Source organism: Bufo bufo, chromosome 4, assembly GCF_905171765.1.
Source record: "Bufo bufo chromosome 4, aBufBuf1.1, whole genome shotgun sequence".
NCBI classification, from domain to species: domain Eukaryota; kingdom Metazoa; phylum Chordata; class Amphibia; order Anura; family Bufonidae; genus Bufo; species Bufo bufo.
Genome location: NC_053392.1, coordinates 308,795,845 through 308,822,763, shown reverse-complemented (window position 1 = coordinate 308,822,763; position 26,919 = coordinate 308,795,845). Strand labels below are relative to the sequence as shown.

At 42.3% G+C, this 26,919-nt stretch overlaps 1 protein-coding gene and 1 long non-coding RNA gene across 3 annotated transcripts in view; one reads left to right on the top strand and one right to left on the bottom strand.

Moving 5' to 3' along the window:
* MDN1 (midasin AAA ATPase 1) overlaps window positions 1-26,919 on the top strand; it is a 315,164-nt gene that overhangs the window by 149,126 nt on the left and 139,119 nt on the right. For both annotated transcript variants that reach the window (XM_040428764.1, XM_040428763.1), the window contains exons 46-51: window positions 33-241; window positions 6,711-6,859; window positions 12,107-12,303; window positions 15,098-15,318; window positions 17,648-17,761; window positions 26,100-26,232. In XM_040428764.1, coding sequence (XP_040284698.1) covers window positions 33-241; window positions 6,711-6,859; window positions 12,107-12,303; window positions 15,098-15,318; window positions 17,648-17,761; window positions 26,100-26,232 — 1,023 coding nt within the window. The remainder of the gene's footprint in view (window positions 1-32; window positions 242-6,710; window positions 6,860-12,106; window positions 12,304-15,097; window positions 15,319-17,647; window positions 17,762-26,099; window positions 26,233-26,919) is intronic.
* LOC120998190 lies at window positions 10,069-26,656 on the bottom strand. The gene is made up of 3 exons (XR_005778311.1): window positions 26,646-26,656; window positions 24,277-24,280; window positions 10,069-10,190 (listed from the first exon to the last, which is right to left on the bottom strand). It is a non-coding gene; the product is annotated as an uncharacterized LOC120998190 (long non-coding RNA).

Genomic DNA, 26,919 nt, shown 5'->3' with positions numbered 1-26,919 from the left:
TGTCTTGTCTATAATGATGAATATTTTTATAGGTTGTTTATGACAATGGACCCTTCTCATGGGGAAATCTCCAGAGCTATGAGGAATCGTGGTGTTGAAATCTTCATGCCTGAAGACTGTGGTGACTCTCTTCTGGATTCTTATGACATTAAGACTTTATTGAACAGTCTGGGTGTCATTGGAGACAATGTATGCAATGCTTTGATAGACGTCCACAAAGAGATCAAGGAGACTGTAATTGGTAAGTAGAAGAGACTGATGCATATGAGCTATCATAGAGCAAGCGTATCATTTTGTTTTCTTCCTCGTATCATTGGGGGACACAGAAGAACATGGGGTATAGCTGCTGCCACTAGGAGGCGACCCTAAGCTGAAAAGTGTTATCTCCTCCTCTCCGCTTTCCCCTCCTGCAGACACTGAGCTAGTCAGTTTTTTTAGCTTAGTGTCTGTAGGAGGCAGACACCTTTTTCTATGCAGGTCTGCCAAAGATCTAATTTAATGACTGGCCTACAGGCGGTCGTGAACTGGCTGTTTTCCCACACCAGTGGGTCCCCAAGCCTGCCGCTCATTCACCACCTCTGGAAGGCAAGGAGGAACAGCTGATCTACACATCTGCTGTTAACCGCCAGCGATCGGGTCACCTTAGAAACTCCTTCAAGAAGTTCCCCCTTTTAATGGTGTAGCTGCCCTCCCCATGGGGCAGCACACCGATGAAGTTGAGATGGCTACAGTCAGGGTAAGCAGGAACCATCGGATAGGTAAGTATATTACCTTTACTTTTCTCTCCTGGGCATCAGTATGCGGTCTCAGGCCTTCATCTGAGATGGGTTCACCTGTTCTTCCCGCTCCTACATTGTTCCCCCGCTCCGTTCCGGCCAGACTGTCCGGTACTTCTGGTTGGCCTAGCTCCTAATCGAGGTCCCGGCTTTTTCAGCCTACTAGGCCGAACCCTCTGGCTGATTGGGCAGAAGGCGTGAACCGGCCTGTGGAGTGCGAAAAATTTGCGGCCATACTTTCTCCTCACTCAGGAGCCTGTGGGGGTTCCACCCCTAGTCATGGGATTAAAAAAAAAAAAAGCCCAGTTAACCCCTGGTTCGTTTTCACCCCTTCTACAGGTGGTGTATTGGTGACCACCACATTCGGTACCTTCTACCGCACGACAGCCCACCCCTCCCCTTCCACAGTTGGAGTAATTACACCAACTAGATATTGTACATCCTGTCACATTACCCCCCCCCCCCCCCCCTTCCACAGGCAGAGTAATTACATTACTCTGGATGCTGAACATGCTGTTGCATTACCCTCTTCCACAGGCGGTGTAATTGCACTACCACTGTATGCTGTATATGCTGTCTCATAACCCCCCTTCCAAAGTCCGAAAAATTGCACTACACTGGATACTGTACCTTCTGTTGCACTACCCGTTCACAAACTGAGTAATTGCACTAGATGCTACACATGCTATCACATTAACCCCTTATACAGGTGGAGTAATTGCGCTACACTACATACTGTACATGACTGGATGCGATGCATGCTGCTGCATTACCCCCCTCCACAGGTGGACTAATTCCACTGCTATTGGATACCATGTGTACTGCCTCATTACTTCGCTGATGCGCTGGATGGGTGAGCAGAGACGCAGAAAAGAAAGGAGGACTGGCATCTTCTCCAGCCATGCTACCTTTGAAGGGGGGTGGGTGGCCTTGGGCCAAAACTTGATCCAGTTACTGATGGCATGTTTATCTGTGGTTACAGGTTAAGGCCTCATGCACATGAACGTATTTTCTTTCCATGTCCGTTCCGTTTTTCTTGCGGACCGTATACAGAACCATTCATTTCAATGGGTCTGCAAAAAAAAGAAGTTCCGTGTGCATTCCATTTCCGTATGTCCGTATTTCCTTTCCGCAAAAAAAAATAGAACATATCCTATTATTGTTCGCATAACTGACAAGGATAGTACTGTTGAATTAGGGGCCAGCTGTTCCTTTCTGCAAAAAACGGAATGCACACATACGTCATCCGTATTTTTTTGGACCGCAAAATACATACGGTCGTGTGCATGAGGCCTAAATCCAAGAAAGCTGTCACTGAGATGAAAAATAAGTAAATACTCTTTACCCCCTGATTATGAAAAGACGTTGTCATCTATGCATAGACAAAACAGTGGCAGAGGAGTCCCCTTCTTAAGTGTCTACAGGCCCTGGTAAAATCTGTGGTTAACAGTTCCCTGAAAAGAAAAAAAATTTGAGTTGTAAGTGCTTAAAGGCTGTCAGATTTAATCATATTTGGAAGATGAGGAGATGGAGGACATACATTCTTTAGTAATATTTTCTCCTCCTTCTGGTGATGAGGAGTGGGGAAGTCTATGCTTCCCTATCGACGATAAAAATAAGTTGCTGAAAACTATCAGGTCAACTATAGGTATTGAAGAAACCAGAGAATACAGATCATTGCAAGACGTCATGGTTTCGTGGTTTAGAATCCAGACACCACGAAGCCTTTCCTGTGCATAAAAATGTATTACGCATGATTAAGGAGGAATGGAAAAAACCAAACAGAGGTTTTCATCTCAAAAAAGTCTTAAATGAGAAAATATCCCTTTTAGTGAGGAAGATTGTGCTACTTGGAATAAGGCCCCTAGGATTGACATAGCAATATTTAAAGGGAACCTGTTACCGGGATTTTGTGTATAGAGCTGAGGACATGGGTTGCTAGATGGCCGCTAGCTCATCCGCAATATCCAGTCCCCATAGCTCTGTGTTTTTATTGTGTAAAAACACAAATTTGATACATATGCAAATTAACCTGAGATGAGTCCTGTCCCTGACTCATCTCACGGACAGGACTCATCTCAGGTTAATTTGCATATGTATCAAATTTGTGTTTTTACACAATAAAAACACAGATGGCTATGGGGACTGGATATTGCGGATGTGCTAGCGGTCCTCTAGCAACCCATGTCCTCAGCTCTATAGCCAAAATCGCAGTGACAGGTTCCCTTTAAAGTCTCTAGGAAAATGGCCTTGCCCTTTTGAGGACACGGGGATCCTTAAAGATCCCTTAGATAAAAAAGCAGCAGCTTTTTTTTTTTAAAAGGGCTGGGGAGGTGGCAACATCCTCCTTTTAGACCATGGGTTGCCTCTACTTGTACTGTCAAATCCCTTATTGTTTGGCTATCAGAGTTAGAAAACCAGAGTGAAAATGTCTCAGAGAGGAAATCTTAGCCAGTTTCCCTACTATTAGGAAAGCAGCAGATTTTTTGGCTGACGCGCCTGCAGGTTCAGTAAGGTTAGCAGCTAGATCTTCGGCTTCATCAAACTCTGCTATATGGAGTCCCCTGTCAAGGGGATATCTTTTTGGTCCAGCCTTAGATGAACTATTAGAAAATGCAGAGGATAGAGATTCCTAGGTTATCAGTCTTTTAATCCTTCTCTTGCTAAATTCAGTTGTTACTTTCGGCTCTTTAGGAGGTATAGAGAGCGGCACAGAAGAGATAGAGAAGATACATATTCAAGGCACCAAAAAAGGGAGGAGGAAGAGGTTTTTTCATCAGTCATTTGGAGACAAAAATAAATCTAAGCAACAATGATGCCAGAAGTCATTTTCTAACTACTTTGGTTCCAATATCAAACAGTTCATTGATTTTGGATATTATAGAACAAGGCCTAAAACTGGAATTTCAGGTTCTTCCTCCTCCAAGATATGTGATAAAATAAATTCCACCTTCAGGACAAGGGATATCAGCTGTGGAAGAAGTGTTAAAGTTAATGGGTAAACAGGTGTTAGTTCCCAGTTCTAGGGGATGGTTTGTGTTCTCCCGTTTTTGGTAAAGAAACCGGATTGTTTCTTCAGGACAATTATAGATTAAAAAAAAAAAAATATATATATATATAAATATTATATTATATTATATTTTTTATTTTATTTTTTTAACCTATAATTGTCCTGAAGAAACAATCCGGTTTCTTTACCAAAAACGGGAGAACACAAACCTTCCCCTTCTCTTAGAACTGGGAACTAACACCTGTTTACCCATTAACTTTAACACTTCTTCCACAGCTGATATATAGTATATATATATACTATATTAGAAAAATGGCGGCACTGGCTCCAGAGGAGAGGTACGGGTGCACGTCTCAAGAGGAATGGACTAGTAACCCCAATGAATAAATCCAGAAAAAAGAGCGGCACTCCGGTAGGTAAAAGCAAGTGAACTCTTTATTCACCCAGGTGGTGCAACGTTTCGGCTCTACACTTGAGCCTTTTTCAGGCTTGAAAAAGGCTCAAGTGTAGAGCCGAAACGTTGCACCACCTGGGTGAATAAAGGTTCACTTTCTTTTATCTCTTGGAGTGCCGCCCGTTTTTCTGGATTTATACATTGGGGTAAGAAGCCTATTCCCCTTGGGACGTGCACCCTAACTTCAACTGATCTTGTACCAGTGCCGCCTTTTTTCCTTGGTGTGTGTATATATATATAAATAAATATATATATATATATATATATATATATATATATATATATATATAGAAAAACAATGGCGGCACTGGAGAAACAACACAGGAAGGGTGCTATGTCCAGGGATGTAGCAGCTTACCCCGTCAAATATGGATGGAAAAACGGACAGCACTCCAGGTAAAAGTTTATGGTGTTTATTCACCCATGTGGATGGCAACGTTTCAGCTCATACAAGAGCCTTTGTCAAGCCTTGACAAAGGGCTCTTGTATGAGCTGAAACGTTGCCATCCACATGGGTGAATAAACACCATCAACTTTTACCTGGAGTGCTGTCCGTTTTTCATATATATATATATATATATATATATATATATATATTATATTATATTATATTATATTATATTATTTTCATTAAAAAAAAAATTGAAGATGCAGACAAAGTCGGCAATAAGTCTTTTTCCCTTTGCTTCATGGCAGTTTTCGACCTCAAAGATGCTTATTACCATATATCCATAAATCATTAACACCAAAATGTTTTCAGGGTGGCAGTGGAGATAAAAGAAAACTTGTACATCTGCAATTTCAGGACTTTCCTTTCTATGGCCCCAGGGATCTTTACAAAAATTGTGCCGCAAATGGCGGCGCACATAAGGGAGAGAGGGAGGGAGATACTATTCATTCCTTATTTAGACAATTTTCTGTGAGTAGCAAATTCAGAAAGCGCTTGTCTGGATGCAGTAGACTAAGTATCTCAAATCCTCGAGAAAATGGGTTGGATTTTGAATTGAGAACAATCGAGACCAGGCCCTTCACAGATCCAGACATTTTTGCGACTAATTCTACACTCAGTGATCCAGAAATGTTCTTTGCCCAAGGAGAAAATTATCAGGGTTTAATAGCGGTTTATAGGTCTATAAAAAATCCTGTGACATCTTTGAGAAAGGGAATGATGGTATTGGGATTCTTGATAGCATGCTCAGTGGCATTCTAGAGATATCCGATGGGAGATTTTATTTTCCTGGGAAGGGAGAAAGTGGCCTCTGGAATCAAATGTGAATATTTCGTCAGAAACCCTCCAGAACCTAACTTGGTGGCTAAGGAAGGAAAACCTAGTTTTAGGAGTTCCTTGGAAAATGGCAGATTTAGTGTGTCTGATCACAGATACAAGTACCTGGGGATAGGCTGCCCATGTTCATAATGTCTTTTCAGGGTCTTTGGCTAGGCAGCATTAAAGAGGGGTCTTCTAATCTGAAGGATCTTTCAGCAGTAAAATGTGCTATGTTGGAAGTTCTTCCAGTTGTAGGCTGTCATATAAGGATTATGACAGACAACAGGACGGTAGTATTTTACGTAAATCAGCAGTGAGGTACAAAGGGCGAGAGTTTGATGCAGGAGGCCAGGAGAATACTAATGCTTGCAGAAGAGAACTGTCTTTAAATCTCAACAGTTCATATCAAGGGGACAGGAAATATCTAGACAGCTTTTCACAGTTGTCATCTGAAGTCACAGGAAGAATGGGTCCTGAACCAGTCAATTTTCAAAAGAATTAGTAAATTGAGGAGTTTTGAATTGGGGAGTTTGATTTCTAAATCCTCTATGCCCAGCCTCAGACACAGTGTATTTTATGCTCTCTCTCTGGTTGGCCTTCCTGTTATGTGCTCTTCTAGTCCTAGTCAGGGTTTCCTTTGCATCCTTCTCCTGCATTTCCGTGTGGGACCTTATGGCCAGCCATAGTTTTATTGCGTTCTTTTGGCCCCTCCCCATGGTACTGCTCTAGAACATCCCATGGTCTTCTGTGCCCATGATAATAGTGAAGAAATAGGATAGTATTATTATTTTTTTGCTTACCTGTAAAATCCTTTCATTAGGGGACACAGCTCCCACCCGTAAGTACATTATTGGCTCTTCCATCTCTATCTTTCTTACTATTGTTTTCTGTTGGCTTCTCCTGGCTGCTCCTACTGCTTTTGTACTTCTGATCAGCTCAGTGTCTGCAGGAGGGGTATAGCTGAGAGGAGCAGTTAACATTTTTCAGCTTAGTGTAGAGTCCTCGTGGCAGCTGCTATACCCATGGACTTATGTGCCCCCCCAATGAACTTGGCGCATAAAGGATTTTACAGGTAAGCACCAAAAATCCTATTTTTAAGTTGTTTCTCAAACCTGAAAATACTATGGCTTTTATATATTATTAATATACTACTATAGTGTGTGAATAGCATTTCCCTTTTCTTTTTCTTGCAATCACGTTTAGGTTCTCCATGCAGTTCTCTTTCTTATTTACTTCATGCTGCAGCTCTGATATCCCAGCAGCTTCAAAGAGGAGTTGACCTAGAACAAGCTTTCCAGAAGGCCTGTGGAGATGTGTTTGTTCACTCACAGCCCACAGCTGTGGTTCAGCGGGTAAGTTCTGTCAGTAAGTGTTAATTTTAGTACACTTTGTAGTTTCGGTTGGCATAAAAAAAAAATATAAACTTTGGTGCCAAGTTAACTTAGTTCTTCTCACAACTTTTGGCTTACAGAACAACACAGTGCTACCCAGCAAGCTAGGATGTGTGCTCATCTTTGAACCTCAAACACCATTTTGCAGTTTACATGTTCTATATAATTTTGAGTTAGTCCAGAACTGCATTCCAACTGTGCGTCCTCTTGGCTTGAAATTGCCAAATAATTGTGTAAATATCAGCTGATTTTCATTGTAAGACGTGTTGCCACCAGTTGACTACTGCAGTATAGGAAACACTAACCTACACACACATTTGCTGTGTGTAAGAAAAAAAAAATGGCAAGATACCACCTACTGTATTTTATTTTTTTTTTTTGTATAGTTTTTATGCTGTTTTCTAAACTGTTTGAATCATGTTGTTTAGAGCTTCATGTAAAAAAAGTGACCCAAAAATAGCCACCTAATTAAAGGGGTTCTGCAGTTTGTTTAAACTGATGATCTATCCTCTGGATAGATCATCAGCTTCTGATCGGCAAGGGTTCGACACCCGGGACCCTCGCCGATCAGCTGTTCGAGAAGGCAGTGGCGCTCCAGGAGCGCCGTGGCCTTCTCACTGTCTACAGCTGGCCCAGTGATGTCACGACCAGTATCAACTGGCCTGGGCGGGGCTAAGCTCCGTTCACTTCAATGGAGCTTAGCCGCGCCCAGGCCAGTTCATACTAGTTGTGACGTCACTGGGCCAGCGGTACCCCAGCTGATCAGAAGCTGATCTATCCAGAGGATAGATCATCAGTTTAAACAAACTGCAGAACCCCTTTAACTAAAATGCCAAGATACCAAAAATACTCTTGTGTTCCCTGCATTTAATTTTTCCCATAACCTGATAAATAAAATGCCAGAAAAAAACGAACATTGGCATCTGCATTTTGTTTGTAGGTTTTTGTTTGTTTTTTTTTGTTGCTCACAGTGGGTGAAATTTACTAAACCTTTTATGCCACAATATGCATAAAGTAGCAAATTATGGTGCATGCTATATTTTCTACTTTGTAACCTCACCACTTTTCTGATGTGGCGAGTAAAGATTGCAGGGCTTAGCGCAGGCCATCAGGTGTACTGTATCATATGCCAGAAAGTGGAATTAGTTATTTCCAACCCTTAGGCTCCATTCACATGTCCGTAACGTGTTTTGCGGATCCGCAAAACATAGAATATGCCTATTCTTGTCCGCAATTTTTTTCGGTAACGGAATTGCGGACCCAGAAGTGCGGGTCTGCAATTCCGGATCCGGGCAGCACATCGTGCTGCCCCATAAAAATGAATGGGGCCGCAAGTCCGTTCCTCAAAATGCGGATCGAAATTGTGTACGTGTGAATGGGGCCTAACTGGCATAGACGTTAGTTTCTTTTGCACAGAGGGGCAGAGATGCAACTAATTTATTAGCAGAACTCTTCCTCTTAAAGGGGTTGTTTGGGTTCAGAGCTGAACCCGGACATACCTCCATTTTCACCCAGGTAGCCTGTCGGGCGGTAATAATTAAATTGAGAATTATTAATTATGGTCATAAAATAATTAATCTTGAAAAAATAAAATTGATAAAATTTGTCATAAATTCTTGAAATCATGACCTGGTGAATTGTAGACAAACTAATCGATACAATTCACATCGGAGTCCGACGTGAGATGACGTTAATAATAAAAATGTAGTTCTGCATTATACAATAATATACAGGTATTATAAAGATATGCACATTTATTGGTTACAAGGTTATAAACATATATAAGTAAATAAACACAATGATACATGCAAATGAATATATTCAGCATTGATATAAAGCATTACAAGCTTAACAATACATGTGAGTGGAAATAACTTGTCACAGTATAACAAAGCTATTATTAGGTTAGGATATCAAAATAGGAACATAAGTTATATAGATTACTTCTGTTCATAGAAAACCTCATGATATCAGGATGGGCATGTCTAATCCTAGACCTCAATATGGAATGCTAAATACATTCCGCCCCTTCTAACCAACTACACATCACATGACTTCCAGAATGGGCAAATCCATTCAAGGATATAACTTGGAGATAACTGTATCCTTCCGCCCCATCCTGGACTATTTTCACACATATGACTTTGGTAAGACTATTAAGACAAATAACAGGGATCTAGGATCTTTGCTAGACCATATCTTAAATGGGAAAGACTTGAAACAAGTCTTTCCTGTGGGAACCCATCACTTAGCTTGGCGAAGAATGTTCTATCAAAATATATATATATATATGTGCATTTAATGCTTTGCTAGATTGAGTCTTGATTCTTCTGCAGGTAGCATGAAGCCTCACAATATTCTACATCTCAATATTAAGATGATCTATTTATTTATTTATTTATTTATTCGCCAATCTAGATGGTATAATTTCACCCACACTATCCAATTAGTCTTAATAAAATGAAATATCATTCTTTGTGTCTCTTACTAAGTCCTAGTAGGAATCTCACTTCTGCTCCTAGGAAAGCTAGGTGGTCCATCATAGCGCATCTCACCATGGCTTTCATCTTGCTAGACAACTTGTCTCCCTCTCTCTCCCTTTGTGTGGTTTATGATCACAAACTTATCAGTTAGACACACCTTCCTAGTTTGGGACTTTCCAATCATTGTCGGATGGACGTGACCATTAATAAGAAATGTGACATCATAACATGACCCAGAATGCACTTTTGCTACTGTTGTCATGTCACCTACTCATACCTAGGTGGCACTGCTGTATAAGCTATTTGCATCATAGTATAAAGGGTTAACTATGTAAGTCTGATTAAAACGTATTCTATACTTTTGACCTCAGAAGCTTTAATTCAAAGCTATAGGGATTAATTCTGACACTTGTAGCAATTAGAGACAGACCTCTAGGCGTCTCTCTGAATGTTTCTCTAACTGTTGATCTATGGACCGTAATGATTTGAATGGGCCTTGTTTTCTCAGAGATATCAGTACCTCCTCTGTCATACCAAAGATGTGATTAATTGTTACAAAACACACATCTTTACAGACACTCTTTTAGAGACGAATATTCTCCTAATGAGAAATATATATAATATACTGGATACATTTTGTCTTCATAACATACAACATTATAATATAAAGAAAGAAATAATATATATATGTCCTACTGATTGTCTTATGCTAAGGACTAACTAAGGCTCATTAAATGAATACATACATATTATATATTTAGCTTTATTATTAAATACCTAATTGTATAAGTAATTATCACCAGCTGCTTCTTATCTTATCTCCCATCATAAATTTATAAGTAGACAAGGAGGCATCTTCTCAGACTGGTACATTCATGAGAAGAATAACACTAAAGAGCAGAAACCTTTATACACAGAAACCTTTGTGCGACCTTACTTTGGCCTACTCAAGACATACAAAATTGTAAATATAGTCGAGCATGGCTCTTAAAGGCAATGAACATCCATCTTGACTAGAATAATTGGATATCAATGCATTTACCTATGAAAAGGCACAACAAGCCCCCCTGACTTGAGCATTGGAGCAGTTGATGCTTCGATGCTCTCCTTTTCCCTATGCTAAATCGCGCAGGGCAAAGGCATTTTCCGGAGTTCCGGTGACGTACCGGGCTCTCCATGGGGCTGCCAGGAAGCCCGGTGACGTCACCTGCACTAATGGGTGGGCTTTAGCGCTCTCCTATCCAGTAAAACGGCTAGGGCAGCTCTAAAGCACACCCATCAGAGCTGGTGACGTCACGAACACACTGCCGGGCGGAAGCGTGTTATTGTAAACAAAAGCGCCCTTTTCCGCGCGAACTAGCGCAGCGCAGGGCAAGGGAGTGCATCGGAGCATGAGATGCTCCGATGCTAACATGAGGGGTACTGCCTGGGTGAAATTATGGGTATGTCCGGGTTCAGCTCTGAACCCGGACAACCCATTTAATTAGGCACATCTTACTCCTGCTCCCCCTGGCGTATGGGAACTCTAGTATTCATAAATGTCCCTCCCTGTGTCTTAATACTAGCATTTTCTTTCTTGCCTATTCATTGTAGAGAAGGTGTCAAAATGCCTGGGAACACATGAAAAGCTCCAGCATGCTGTGTTTTTTTTTTTTTTTAAATAAACAAAAAAGACGAATATTGGCACCTAATAAAATCACCAGCGTTTTTATACTTCCCATGGACCTTCAACAAACATGTTGAGCTGACTTTTTTAAATCCCGAAACTCTGCAAAAACTAAGCTGCAGAAAAAATGCCAGGAAAAATGTGTGGAAAGTGCCCTAAAACTGCCAAAGTGCAGAAAATAATAATTTTACTTATTTTCTGCCTTCTAGTTCAACAAATACAATACATTATGTAATTGTTTTCCATAAAAAGTCAAGAAACCCTTTAAATACGTATGTGTTTCTCCTCTTGCACTAAACCAAACTGTAGCCTGTATTTAAGCCCGCAGTCTATCAACAGGCGCATTGCTACTACTTTTATTACCGTAGGTTGAGTTCACAAATAGCATTTTCAGGCTGGTGGTAGATGTGAGGACTCCATTTTCGTTTATCTAGGATATTGGAGTGGTCAATTTATATAAATGTCAGTGATAGGAATAACCATTTAATGTATACAGATTTTTTTATTTATTTTTTATTTTTCTATAATTATAAGCAATTCTGATTTGCGGTATATATTAAGGAATTGCTGTGCATACACTTGTTTAAAAGAATGGTGGTCAGACGGTTACACCCCAGGGCCTCCATCCCGACAATGAACACTAGTCTATGTCGAAGAAGATTGTGCAGCTCCAGTCTCTCTGAACTGTGAGCCTATTGTCTGCTGTGTGGAGAATATAGAGTCCTATGGTTACTGTGTGATGGTCCCTGGCTGCACAGCTTGGGAGGTCTGGTCACAAGTATGAATAAAGTCCATTTCGTGATCAAATCTTTGCAGTTCTATATCAAATCTTTTTCTGTGCGAAACCGAATAGTAGAACAGCCAAATAGTGAAATAATTTATCACCTTGTCATAGTTACATCAATTTTGCCTTCTTTTTTGGAAGGTAACTTAATATGTTCGCCATCCCTTCCATCAGGATAGTTTCATCATTCCTAAATAATAATTCTGTAACCACTGATGCATAACCATGTTCAGTTTGTCTCTATATACACTGGATGATGTTTTTCTTTTTTTCAGCAAGTGCAGCACATTATTCAAAGTCAGACGTGTACTCTCAAACCCACACAAGGAGGTTGTTTGTTATCTATTGGATTGTGGCCTGATAAAGTTCCTGATGCCGTCCTTTCTGCTGAGGACTCTATTTTATCGACCATTCTGAGAGATGGACAAGTTCTTTCTTATATCCTGAACAGACATTGTTTGAAGAAAACCAGGTAATACCAGATGTAGCAAAACTTAAAGGAAATGTGTCATCAGAAAATGACCTATTGTTTAAATCACCTTTTTATATTTTTAAAAGATGTTTTGAATATATATATATAATTTTATTTAAACCAAAACCATAAAATGCTATTGTCCAGTAAGTCTCTACAAATCACTTTACTGCAGTTACCTGCTTATCTATACACATACAGTATTTTTCGCCCTATAAGACGCACCGGCCCATAAGACGCACCTAGGTTTTTGAGGAGGAAAATAAGAAAAAAAATATTTTGAACCAATAGGTGTGCTTTTGGTGGGTTTTGAACTGATTGTGGTCTGTGGATGGCACACTGTTATGGGGGATCTGTGGGTGGCGAACTGTTATGGGGGATCTGTGGGTGACGCACTGTTATGGGGGATCTGTGGGTGACGCACTGTTATGGGGGATCTGTGGGTGACGCACTGTTATGGGGGATCTGTGGGTGACGCACTGTTATGGGGGATCTGTGGGTGACGCACTGTTATGGGGGATCTGTGGGTGACGCACTGTTATGGGGGATCTGTGGGTGACACTTATGGGGGATCTGTGGGTGACTCTTATTGGGGTCTCTGGATGGCACTGTTATGGGGATCTGTGGATGACACTGATATGGGGGGGATCTGTGGATGACACATATATAGCATCTTATGCTATGTGTCATCCACAGATCCCCTCCATAACAGTGTCCCTGTAGTGAATGACCCTCAATACAAGGGGTGGGGGTCGCATCTGCTTTTATAATGACAGCGGGCCCCGTGCAGTGACTGTATTCTACTACACGGGCCCCGCTCACTGTATAATCGTATCTGCATTCTGTAATAGTTAATTGTGTATATAATGTAATCGCATAATCAGCGCTACTTACAACTACAAGCGCTCGGTAGGTAGCAGAGAGGAGGGAGGAGGCAGGCCCGGAGGACGGGCGGGCGGTGCGTCACTCACTACCTGCGCCGCCCACTTTATGAATGAAGCAGGCGGCGCGGGCCTGCCTCCTCTCTGCTACGTACCGAGCGCTTGTCGTTGTAAGTAGCGCTGATTATGCGATTACATTATATACACAATTAACTATTACAGAATACAGATACGATTATACAGTGAGCGGGGCCCGTGTAGTAGAATACAGTCACTGCACAGGCCCAGCTGTCATTATAAATGCAGATGCCGGCCCCCAGCCCCTCCTCCCTCACAGCTGATACACCCACCGCGCGGCATCGCGGCGGGTGTATCATTGAAAATACGGCAAAATCAGCAGCATTCGCCCCATAAGACGCACTGCTATTTCCCCCCACTTTTGGGGGTGAAAAAGTGCGTCTTATAGGGCGAAAAATACGGTAGTTAATATCATTACAGGCAGGATTAGATTCACAGATAAGGCTACTTTCACACTAACGTTCGGAGCGGATCCGTCTGATGTTTCATCAGACGGATCCGCTCCGATAATGCAGACGTTCGCATCCGTTCAGAACGGATGCGTCTGCATTAAAACTTAGAAAATTTTCTAAGTGTGAAAGTTGTCTGAGCGGATCCGTTCAGACTTTACATTGAAAGTCAATGGGGAACGGATCCGCTTGAAGATTGAGCCATATTGTGTCATCTTCAAGCGGATCCGTCCCCATTGACTTACATTGTAAGTGTGGACGGATCCACTCGCCTCCGCACGGCCAGGCGGACACCCGAACGCTGCAAGCAGCGTTCAGGTGTCCGCTCACTGAGCGGAGCGGAGGCTGAACGCTGGCAGGCGGATGCATTCTCAGTGGATCCGCCTCCACTGAGAATGCATTGGGGCCAGACGGATGCGTTCGGGGCCGCTCATGAGCCCCTTCAAACGGTGCGCACGAGCGGACACCCGAACGCTAGTGTGAAAGTAGCCTTAGACAGGATCCATCATTCACAATAGGTGATTGTCAAAGCTTATTTAGTCTGTCTTTGTACAATGACCTCTGCACAGGTCACTGAATATGCCTAGAAAACTCTCTCCCATAGAAGTCAATGATGTCCCCTTAAAGGGGTTTTCCAGGATTTTACTACTAAAGATCTATCCTCAGGATAGGTCATCAGTATCTGATCGTGGGGGACCAACGCCAATCAGCTTTTTGAGGAGGCGTTTTTGATCTGCTTGTTAACCTATGCGAGTATAGTAACAATCTTAAAAAAAAAAAAAAAAAAGAGCAAACTAGTGGACATTGTAGCATCCTAGAGGGGCTAGAAAAAAGTAAAAAAATAAATTCTATCCCACCCCTTTCCTTAGAATACAAAACTATAAACATCATGGGCATCACCCTGTCTGAAACCGCCCGTACTATTGAAATATTAATAATTTTTTCTAATGCGGCAAATGGCGTAACAGAAAAAAGTAGCAAAATTTCGGATTTGCAAATTTTTTTTCATTGCTTCTTTTACCCCCAAAAAATATATATAGTTTTAAGCAGATGCAAGTAGCCCTTTTGTCTAATGAAAAACATTTGATATTCTTATCTAGCATATTTCATAACTCTGCATTACTCTGTTCCTCATTATTTCTTTAAGCAGTTTGACTATATTGACAACAGTGGTGTACCATTCCCTTGTCCCTACATAGTCTGACTAACTACCTAAACTGTAGGCATGGTATTTGAATCGGATTTCTGTGCAGGAACTCTGTTTTTCTTATTCTATAATTTGTGCTTGTGTTTCAGGAAAACGGGCATGATCTTTTAGTGTTTCTTTGCACCATCTCTTAAACCCAACATAATTCATCTTAATTTTTTTTATTCCATTCATTACAGAAAAATTCCACTTGCAATACAGGATCTTCAGTTGATGGCAAAGTCAAATAGTACAGACAATCTCAATTTTAATGCTTTGGAAATGGAAGATGTTTGGATGGATGACTCTTCCGTCATTCAGTATTCTGTCCAGCTGATCATTGAGAAAGCAAGTTCATTCGATTGGATACTAAGGATGCGCTGGCTTTGCCATTTATCAAAACAGTTGCCATCTGAACTGGGTGCGTTACTGAAGTGCCTTCTTTACATTGAAATCCTTCAGTTGTTGTGCTCTTAATTTAAGGCCCATTTACATTGCTATACAGTGGCGGAAATAATTATTTGACCCCTCACTGATTTTGTAAGTTTGTCCAATGACAAAGAAATGAAAAGTCTCAGAACAGTATCATTTCAATGGTAGGTTTATTGTAACAGTGGCAGATAGCACATCAAAAGGAAAATCGAAAAAATAACTTTAAATAAAAGATAGCAACTGATTTGCATTTCATTGAGTGAAATAAGTATTTGAACCCTCTAACAAAAAAAGACTTAATACTTGGTGGAAAAACCCTTGTTTGCAAGCACAGAGGTCAAACGTTTCTTGTAATTGATGACCAAGTTTGCGCACATTTTAGGAGGAATGTTGGTCCACTCCTCTTTGCAGATCATCTCTAAATCCCTAAGGTTTCGAGGCTGTCTCTGTGCAACTCTGAGCTTGAGCTCCCTCCATAGGTTTTCGATTGGATTAAGGTCCGGAGACTGACTAGGCCACTCCATGACCTTAATGTGCTTCTTCTTGAGCCACTCCTTTGTTGCCTTTGCTGTATGTTTTGGGTCATTGTCGTGCTGGAACACCCATCCACGACCCATTTTCAGTTTCCTGGCAGAGGGAAGGAGGTTGTCGCTCAGGATTTCACGATACATGGCTCCGTCCATTTTCCCGTTTATGCGAATAAGTTGTCCTGTGCCCTTAGCAGAAAAACACCCCCAAAGCAAAATGTTTCCACCCCCATGCTTGACGGTGGGACGGTGTTTTGGGGGTCATAGGCAGCATTTTTCTTCCTCCAAACACAGCGAGTTGAGTTAATGCCAAAGAGCTCTATTTTGGTCTCATCAGACCACAGCACCTTCTCCCAGTCACTCTCTGAATCATTCAGGTGTTCATTGGCAAACTTCAGACGGGCCTGCACATGTGCCTTCCTGAGCAGGGGGACCTTGCGAGCCCTGCAGGATTTTAATCCATTGCGGTGTAATGTGTTTCCAATGGTTTTCTTGGTGACTGTGGTCCCTGCTAATTTGAGGTCATTAACTAACTCCTCCCGTGTAGTTCTAGGATGCTTTTTCACCTTTCTCAGAACCATTGACACCCCACGAGGTGAGATCTTGCGTGGAGCCCCAGAGCGAGGTCGATTGATGGTCATTTTGTGCTCCTTCCATTTTCGAACAATCGCACCAACAGTTGTCACCTTCTCTCCCAGCTTCTTGCTAATGGTTTTGTAGCCCATTCCAGCCTTGTGCAGGTCTACAATTTTGTCTCTGACATCCTTGGACAGCTCTTTGGTCTTTCCCATGTTGGAGAGTTTGGAGTCTGCTTGATTGATTGATTCTGTGGACAGGTGTCTTTTATACAGGTGACTAGTTAAGACAGGTGTCCTTAATGAGGGTGACTAATTGAGTAGAAGTGTCTAACCACTCTGTGGGAGCCAGAACTCTTAATGGTTGGTAGGGGTTCAAATACTTATTTCACTCAATGAAATGCAAATCAGTTGCTATCTTTTATTTAAAGTTATTTTTTCGATTTTCCTTTTGATGTGCTATCTGCCACTGTTACAATAAACCTACCATTGAAATGATACTGTTCTGAGACTTTTCATTTCTTTGTCATTGGACAAACTTACAAAATCAGTGAGGGGTCAAATAATTATTTCCGCCACTGTATATAGCAGACGATTGTCGGGAAAGAAGCATTCCTTTCCAGCAAGCACCTGCGCGTCAGTGGAGGTGACCTCTGTATTTACATGCAGTAATCTCCTCCACAGTTTGGGGAGGAGCAATCACTAATTCCATTGCTCGTCCCCGTACAGAATTATTGTTTGCCGGCTGTTTAGATGGCACGATCTACTGCGGCAAACGATTTAGATGACTGCACAAACAGTTCTATTACCCAATAAATGAGCGTTTCGCTGGGTAAACAGCGGCAGATAATCGCTAATGAGCGCTTTCCTACAAATGCTCGTTAGCGATTATCCACCCAATGCTCTGCCAGTGTAAAGGGACCTGTAATCTTTTTCCAAAAACATGCAACCAAATCAGAGGTATTCACAGGCTGCAAATGTGCAATCATGTATTTAAACTGAGCACTATGGTAATACTGTTACTATAAATAACTTTAAAATATTTAAAGAGTTATTTCTATCCAAGCCCTTTATTGCTCTTATTGATCTAAGAGTTACTAATACAGTAAGCTCTTATTCACTGCTATGGGAATTGTGTAAACAGCATACATAGCACAACCTGCTTGCTAAACCGTTTGTTACTCCAATTGCCATCTTGTCTTTTTCTTATGATCAGATCATATACGTATGGTGATTGATGCTGGGGCGCATGCTTTGAATCTGTTCTACTCTAGTCCACTGTCTGAAGAAATGAATAGTGCTATGAAACTCTTCTACACTTCAAGATTAGGTAAGAATTTAACACATTGCCAAAATAAAGTTCTATGAATGGTCATAAAACCCTGGGTGGGGTCCTGTATATCTATCCATTGCCCTTACAGTGCTGAGTTTAGTGCATCCGTGCAGAGGTTACCTCACAGATAGTAGTGAGAAAATTGTACTTCCCGCCTGTTCTTAGGCTGAAAAGGGACGGGGTACTTTATAATGTTTTAGCAAAACTCCCTTTTGTATGCGTTGTTTTCACAGCCTGGGATCACCACTTGCATTACTGTTTTGCTGTTGAATCTTTGACCGTACTAGCCAGCTTCTGTGTCAGCTGGAATATTTCAGTTGCATTGACCTTTTAAATAGTAAAAAAAAAAAAAAAAAATTAAGAGGACCTGTCGCCAAAAGATTCAATGCAATCTGCAGGCAGCATATTAAAGAGCATGAGGAGCTGAATAGATTGATATACAGTTTTGTGGGAAATAATTGAGTAAATCCTGAATTTATACATTTATATCTTTTCTTTTTTCACTTCCTGTGAATACCTATCTGTATGGGGGGGGGGGGTGTTAATGACAACATTGAGTGCATAAGAATTGTCAGTCATTAATGACCCCTCCCCCCTGTGCCGATAGTACTTCACATAAAGTGGAAAAAGCAGCGATATTAATGTATAAATTACAGGTTTTTTTCCATAGAGGACACGCGTGGGCTGGGTCTCACAGGCAGGCTGTCAGCATAAAAGCTGTCAGGCAATGCATTACAAATGGGGTGGTTTATATTATGTAAGCCCAACAGTGACTTCATAACTGAACTGGTCCTTAAAGTGGGGTTTTTTTTTTGGAAATTTTGTGAAAAATTAAGATATGCTTCCAAACTTCTAAGCCTTCTAATGTCCCCAAAAAATGGCATTCACAAAATGATCCAAACATAAAGTAGACATATGGGAAATGAAATAACTATTATATGAGGTATCACTATCTGTTTTAAAAGCAGAGAAATTGAAATTTCGTAAGTTGTGAATTTTTCCAATTTTTTGGGGTTAATTTTGTGATTTAACCTCTTAAGGACATAGGGCGTACAGGTACGCCCTTGTGCCCTGGTACTTAAGGACACAGGGCGTACCTGTACGCCCTGTGTATTTTCGATCACCGCCGCGCGGCGGGCGGTATTCGGAACCCCGTGCCTGCTCAAATCATTGAGCAGGCACTTGGGGCAAATGCGCCGGGGGGTCCGGTGACCCCCCCCATGTATGCGCAGAAAACCGCAGGTCAATTCAGACCTGCGGTTTTCTGCGTTTCCGGGTTGTTCGGGTCTCTGAAGACCCGATAACCCGGAACAGGATGGTGATGGTGTGATTTCACCCCACCAATCACCATCCAGCGATCCTGAGTGGTGATGGTGACATCACCACTCAGGATCGCTTTCTGATTGGTCTGTGAGCGGTCCGGCGGCAGATTCAAAAGAGGCAGGCGCTCCTCTCCTCCTCCTTTTGTGTTCCGGAGCCGGAGGAGAGAGGAGCTGCCTGCACTGTGTCTGCCGTCGCTGCCAGCACCCCACAGGACCTGATCTCTGCCCCCAGGACCCGATCTGTGCCCCAGCACCCCCCATCAGGTACATAGGGACAGCACAGGGAAAGTTTGGTTTAGGCAGGGAAAAAAAAGGGAAAGTTAGTTTCTGAACTTTTCTAAACTTTGATTGCATCACCCCAAGTTAGGGTGTCTGGGGTCCACAGCACAGCTGTGTGACCCTAGACCCCCCAGGGGTGCTGCTACTTGCCCCCCCCCCCCCCCCCCCACCTTTTTTGGGGTGCATTTTTTTTTTTTTGTGTGTACGCTGACTGTGGCTGGCACTTAGTGTCCGGCCACTGTTAGCGCATCGCACACCCCACCGCTGATCAACTTCGGACGGTTGATCAGCGGTTTTGAATTTTTTTCCCCACATTTTTTGCCCTTTTTTTAGTTAGTTTATATTTTTTTTTTCTGTTAGTTTTAGGGTTAAGTCCGCGAACACCCGTGCCCCCACACACACGCACACAAAATAAAGAGTTACACACACGCACATATACACGCAGACACACACTCCCCTATGGCCCGCCGGACGTTCTCGGCCGAGGAGGCATACGCCCAGCTTGCCTCCGACTCCGAGAGTCCCAGTGAGGATGAGGATGACCCCACATTCCTGTTGTCATCCGCATCCTCCTCATCATCTAGCGATGATGATGAGCCCCCAAGGCGGCGGAAACGCCGCCAGGCGGAGCAAGGGGACCGCCATGTTAGGGACCCTGTGGCCTACACTAGTACGAGCAGCTCTGGGGCTCGTACTGGTTTCCCGGCCCACCAGTTAAATCCACCGGAGCCCCCTGCCGGTGAACTTGTCTGGTGTAGCCCAGAGCGATACGAGCCTGTGATTCCTGATTTTGTAGGCCAATCAGGAATCCAGATTTCCACAGTGGGCTACACTGAATATGACTTTTTTTTGTCATTTTTTCAGTGACCCACTGGTAAATCTGATGGTGGAGCAGACGAATCTGTACGCCCAACAGTTCGTCGCTGTACACCCGGGCTCCTTTTTGGCCAGGCCCGGTGGCTGGACGCCGGTCAGTGCAGCCGAAATGAGGATATTTTGGGGCCTCGTGCTGCATATAGGCCTGGTCAAAAAACCCAGTGTCAGGCTGTACTGGAGTGGGGACGTCCTATACCAGGCCCCACTTTACAGTACAGCCATGACACGCTCCCGGTTTGAGGCCATCCGGAAATGTCTGCATTATTCCGATAATGCAGCATGTCCCCCCCGAGGTGATCCTGCCCATGACCGTCTGTATAAGATACGGCCGGTCATCGATCACTTTGGGGCCAAATTCATGGAGGCCTATGTACCTGGAAGGGAGGTCGCGGTTGATGAGTCTCTCATTGCGTTCAAGGGGAGACTCATTTTCCGCCAGTATGTGCCCTCCAAGCGGGCGAGGTATGGCGTGAAGCTATACAAAATTTGTGAGAGTACCTCAGGGTACACTTACAAATTTCGTGTGTACGAGGGGCGGGATTCCCGGATTCAACCCCCAGAATGTCCCCCCACTCTGGGTGTTACCGGGAAACTTGTGTGGGACCTTATGTACCCACTGCTGGATAAGGGTTACCACCTTTACGTGGATAACTTTTATACCAGTATCCCCTTGTTCCAGTCCCTTGCCGCCAGATCCACGTCCGCTTGTGGGACCGTGCGGAAAAATCAACGCGGCCTCCCTGCCCACCCCCTCCAGGTACCTATCTCCAGCCCTTGCCACTGGAAACCTGTTGCTGGTCAGGTATAAGGACAAGAGGGATGTCCTTATGCTGTCCACAATTCATGGTAACGGCATCACCCCTGTCCCTGTGCGAGGTACCGCGGCAACGGTCCTCAAGCCCGATTGTATCGTCGCCTACAATCGGTATATGGAGGAGTTGATCTCTCTGATCAAGTCCTCAAGCCATATAATGCCATGCGCAAAACCCGGGCATGGTACAAAAAAGTTGCGGTCTACTTGGTGCAGGTTGCCATGTACAACTCTTTTGTACTATCCCGAAGCGCTGGCAGCACAGGGACATTCCTCCAGTTCTATGAGGCAGTCCTCAAGGCCCTGATCTTTTCGGACTGGGAAAGAGCAGGCCGGAGTACCTCGGGAACTGTAGATGCCCGGATCGTCCCTGGCCAACACTTTCCAGGTGTGGTCCCCCATACTCGAAAGAAGGGACGAACCCAAAAAAAGTGCAGAGTGTGTCGCAGGAGGGGGATACGGAAGGACACGACTACTCAGTGCGACACGTGCCCCGATCATCCGGGCCTCTGCATTGACGGTTGCTTCAGGGAGTATCACACTTCCATGGAGTACTAAATTTATATCCCAATTTAGCACTGACATTGGATAAAAAAAAAATGGTTCTCAGACTTGAGACACCCAAAAAAACTAAAATAATTTATTAAAAGTAGACATATTAGGTATCGCCGCGTCGGTAATAATCTCCTCTATAAAACTACCCCATGACCTAACCCCCCAGATTAACACGGTCAAGGGGGAAAAAAAAAAGGTGCAAAAAAAGTTTTTTTTTTTGTCACCTTACATAATAAAAAGTTTAATAGCAAGCGATCAAAAAGTCATATAGTGCCAATAAAACCGTCCGCTCATCCCGCAAAAAATAAGCCCCCACATGAGATAATTGGATAAAATAATTTTTTTAAAAATGACCCTTAGACTTTAGAGATACCCAAAAAAAAATTTGTACCAAATAAGATAATATAGTCTAAAACCTAAATAATTGTAAAAAAAAAGTAGACTTATTAGGTATTGCCGCGTCCGTAAGAATCTCCTCTATAAAAATATCCCATTACCTAACCCCCCAGATTAACACGGTTAAAAAAAAAAAACAGTGCCAAAACCGCTATTTTGGGCACTTTTCCATTTCAATCCGTTTTTTCCGGTAACAAAACAAGGGTTAACAACCAAACAAAACTTAATATTTATTACCCTGATACTGCAGTTTACAGAAACACCACATTTGTGGTCGTAAACTGCTGTATCAGTAAAAGGGAGGCCGCAAAAGGAAAGGACCGACATGGTTTCTGGAAGGCCGATTTTGATGGCCTTTTTTATTGACACCATGTCCCTTTTGAAGCCCCCTTGATGCACTCTAGAGTAAAAACTGACCCCATCTAAGAAACTACACCCCTCAAGGTATTCAAAACTGATTATACAAACTTTATTAACCCTTTAGGTGTTCCTCAACAGTTAATGGAAAATGGAGATGAAATTTCAGAATTTCAATTTTTGGTAACCTTGCCTCACAAAAATGTAATATAGAGCAACCAAAAATCATATTTACCCTAAAAATAGTCCCCAAAAAAATGCCACCTTATCCCGTAGTTTCCAAAATGGGGTCACTTTTAGGGAGTTTCTACTCCAGGGGTGCATCAGAGGGGTTGAAACAGGACACGGTGTAAATAAACCGGTCCATAAAAATCAGCCCTCCAAAAACCAAACGGCGCACCTTTCACTCTACGCCCCGCTGTGTGGCCATACAGTAGTTTACGGCCACATATTGGGTGTTTCTGTAAACGGCAGAGTCAGGGCAATAAAGATACAGTCTTGTTTGGCTGTTAACCCTTGCTTTGTTAGTGGAAAAAAATGGGTTAAAATGGAAAATAAGGCAAAATAATTAAATTTTCAAATTTCATCCCCATTTGCCAATAACTCTTGTGCAACACCTAAAAGGTTAACAACGTATGCAAAATCAGTTTTGAATACCTTGAGGGGTGTAGTTTCTTAGATGGGGTCATTTTTGGGTGGTTTCTATAATGTAAGCCTCGCAAAGTGACTTGAGACCTGAACTGGTCCCTAGAAATTGAGTTTTTGTAAATTTCTGAAAAATTTCAAGATTTGCTTCTAAACTTCTAAGCCTTATAACATCCCCAAAAAATAAAATATCATTCCCAAAACAATTCAAACATGAAGTAGACATATGGGGAATGTAAAGTCATCACAATTTTTGGGGGTATTACTATGTATTACAGAAGTAGAGAAACTAACTTTGAAATTTGCAAATTTTTCTAAATTTTTGTTAAATTAGGTATTTTTTGGTGCAAAAAAAATAATTTTTTTGACTTCATTTTACCAGTGTCATGAAGTACAATATGTGACGAAAAAACAATCTCAGAACGGCCTGGATAAGTCAAAGCGTTTTAAAGTTATCAGCACTTAAAGTGACTCTGGTCAGATTTGCAAAAAATGGCCTGGTCCTAAGGTGTAAAAAGGCTGTGTCCTTAAGGGGTTAAAAAAAAAAGAAGCTAAATATTGACTGATATTTACCAGCAACATGAAGTACAATGTGTCACGAGAAAACATTCTCAGAATGGTCTGGATAAGTAAAAGCGTTCCAAAGATATTACCACCTAAAGTGACACATGTCAGATTTCCAAAAAACGTCATGGCCCTGACATATGGCAGGGTCCTGAAAGGGTTAATGTTTACTGAATAACAATATTTTTCAATCTGCTCAGCTCCTTTGGGTTCTAGAACATGGTGCCTGTTATATTGCATTGCATTTTTTGGGTGACGAGTCCTCTAAGTTTTTATTGAATGTTTTGTTGAAACAAATTCTTAAAACTAAAATCCTCAAAAGCTACCCTTGCTTTTTTGCGTTTTTTGACTTCCAGTTGTGCAACTTAAAAATAAGGTTTAATAGAAAAATAATTGTTCCATAAAGATGGGTGTATGTGGTACTGCTGAAATAGTAACAATAAAGTTGACACATTTACAACTGCTCCAATAATAAAAGTTGATCAACACTTTATACCTACTCCAAAGTGGTTCTCTTAAAGGGAACCGGTCACCTGGATTTTGTGTATAGAGCTGAGGACATGTGTAAAAAAAAAAAAGATTTGATACATATGCAAATTAACCTGAGATGAGTCCTGTACGTGACTCATCTCAGGGACAGGACACATCTTAGGTTAATTTGCATATGTATCAAATTTTTTATTTTTTTTTACACAATAAAAGCACACAGAGCTATGGGGACTGGGTATTGCGGATGTGCTAGCGGCCATCTAGCAACCCATGTCCTCAGCTCTATTGCCAAATTCCAGGTGACAGGTTCCCTTTCAGAGCATGATAAAAAACAAGCCCACTTACTGAAAAATTAAAACGTTATTACTCTATAAATGCAACATCATAAAAAGCAAGAAAATGCTACCATACAACAGAATCGCTGTGTTTTATCACTTTTACCATAGGAAGAGTTAATGACTTAGAGTTTAGCCACTTTCTGGTTACTGTTGACCAATGTGTATGTAAGAGGATTATATGACACTTCTTAATATATAGCCTTTGTTGCAATTCTTTGTCATTTTCTATATTTCCTGGGGTGTGCTGTCCACACAGAGGTCCTGTCCATAAAGTGGCTGCTGATAGAGGGTCATGTGACCAGGCATATCACCCCTGTGTTATCCCCTCCATTCAAATACACTGCACCTGCCATCTTCACTTGTTCTGTTGGGCGTCTAGTGCAGTGTGTTTTGTAATTTCAACAAAGACTAGATTAGTAAGTGCCATATAATCATCTTACAAAACACATTGGTCAACAATAACCAGAATGACCACATGCCTGAAAAATAGGTATGGCTCTTCAATGCTGCAAAAATCCTGTGGCCAGCGCCTATAGATTTTAGATATTTTGGGCTATTATGTTTATATTAAAAAATGTTTTGCAGCTGCAGAAAGGTATTCACTAAGACTGGTTGTCTGATGGTCTCCACTCAATCATCTCCTTAAAGGGAATCTGTCACCAGCATATTATCAATTTTTTTTTTTTCAGGAATCCATGTGTAATAAAGTACCTTATATCCATATGTCTTGTTCTTTTTATTGCGAGTCTTGTCATTTCTTCATAAAAAGGCTTTTTGTGATATGCAAATCAAGCTGTAAGGAGCCCAGAGGGGCGTTCTTCTTTCTCCACGGTGCCCAGGAACGCCCCTCTAAAGTGCCGTGCCCGCCGAAATTTGAAAACGAATACCTCCTACAAGTTCAGCTAAATCGCCTCCCAGAGGCGCGGCTGAGTGCTCAAACCCCCTCCCCCCCCAGCGCCGCGCTCTGCGGCAAACACCCCGAACCTCCTCTCGCCGCATCCTAAATCCCGCGCAGGCGCAGTGCCGGTGATTTCCTGCGCCTGCGCAATGATGGCGATTTCCTGCGCCTGCGCAATGATAAAAAGACTGAGGGCAATAGCGTCACTGGGACCGGCGCATGCCCAGTGACGCTGTTGAAGCTGTTGCCCTCAGTCTTTTTATCATTGCGCAGGCGCAGGAAATTGCCGGCACTGCGCCTGCGCGGGATTTAGGATGCGGGGAGAGGAGGTTCGGGGTGTTTGCCGCAGAGCGCAGCGCTGGGGGGGAGGGGGTTTGAGCACTCAGCCGCGCCTCTGGGAGGCGATTTAGCTGAACTTGTAGGAGGTATTCGTTTTCAAATTTCGGCGGGCACGGCACTTCAGAGGGGCGTTCCTGGGCACCGTGGAGAAAGAAAAACGCCCCTCTGGGCTCCTTACAGCTTGATTTGCATATCACAAAAAGCCTTTTTATGAAGAAATGACAAGACTCGCAATAAAAAGAACAAGACATCTGGATATAAGGTAGTTTATTACACATGGATTCATGAAAAATATTTTTGATAATATGCTGGTGACAGATTCCCTTTAATGACCTTTTAAGTTAATTTGATGTTAAATTAATGTGAATCTTTGTTTTCTATAATTTTTCCTGTTTTTTTCATGGTTATGTTGGCTTAAATCTCTATTTGTACATGGAACATATTAATGTTTTTCTTTCTAATGTAGGAGACACTAGTGTCCCACTTGATCCTCGCTGGAATATGCAATTATTGGACATTATGAAGCATTCCCTCACCTTCGATACTGGCATGGAACCAGATATGGAAATATTTAGCCAGCTGGATAGTATAGTAAACAGGTAAGATTTATGATGTGCTGCATAGCATTTGTCAGGCTCTTGGACCTGTCACCACTCCTTACATGTCTGCTTTATTCAATAATAAACACACAAAGCCAACACTGCCCATCAATAATAGTAGACCTAACAGGGCACCTCTCTTCCAAAGCACTGCAGCGTTATAATTATTGTAGTGTTTTCATTTGCAGCTTTCAATTCAGTCGGTTTTGTGAATGGGGATACTATGCTTTTATTGTCTTACCTATACATGTTAGAGATAGACAGCTGTGGTAGATTTTCAAATTACCCGTAGATCATAAAGTGGTATCCCTCTGTTTCAGTGGAAAGTAATCCACATCTGCTATCAGCAAGAGCCCAGTAGCACTCTGGAAAAGCTTTTAAAAAAAGAAACCATTTCCCATAATTGTTTATACCTTATCTGTATTGGTTTGTTAGATCATGGTCCCTAAAATGCTTGACTATTTTCTAAACTCCCATAGAAGTGAATAGAGGTTGGCCATGCTTTTCTTAGTGAGCTCTCATTCACTTTGGTGGGTAGGTGGGTGGTCTTTCCCCTAGAACCCACACATGTCTGACATTGGCATATCCTAGTGATATGCCACCAAGGTCCCAGATAAGACAACCCCTTTAATATACCAGTATCCAGCAGGATCTAAGGCCAGGCAGCAGCAGAGTTCTCCCCTGTGT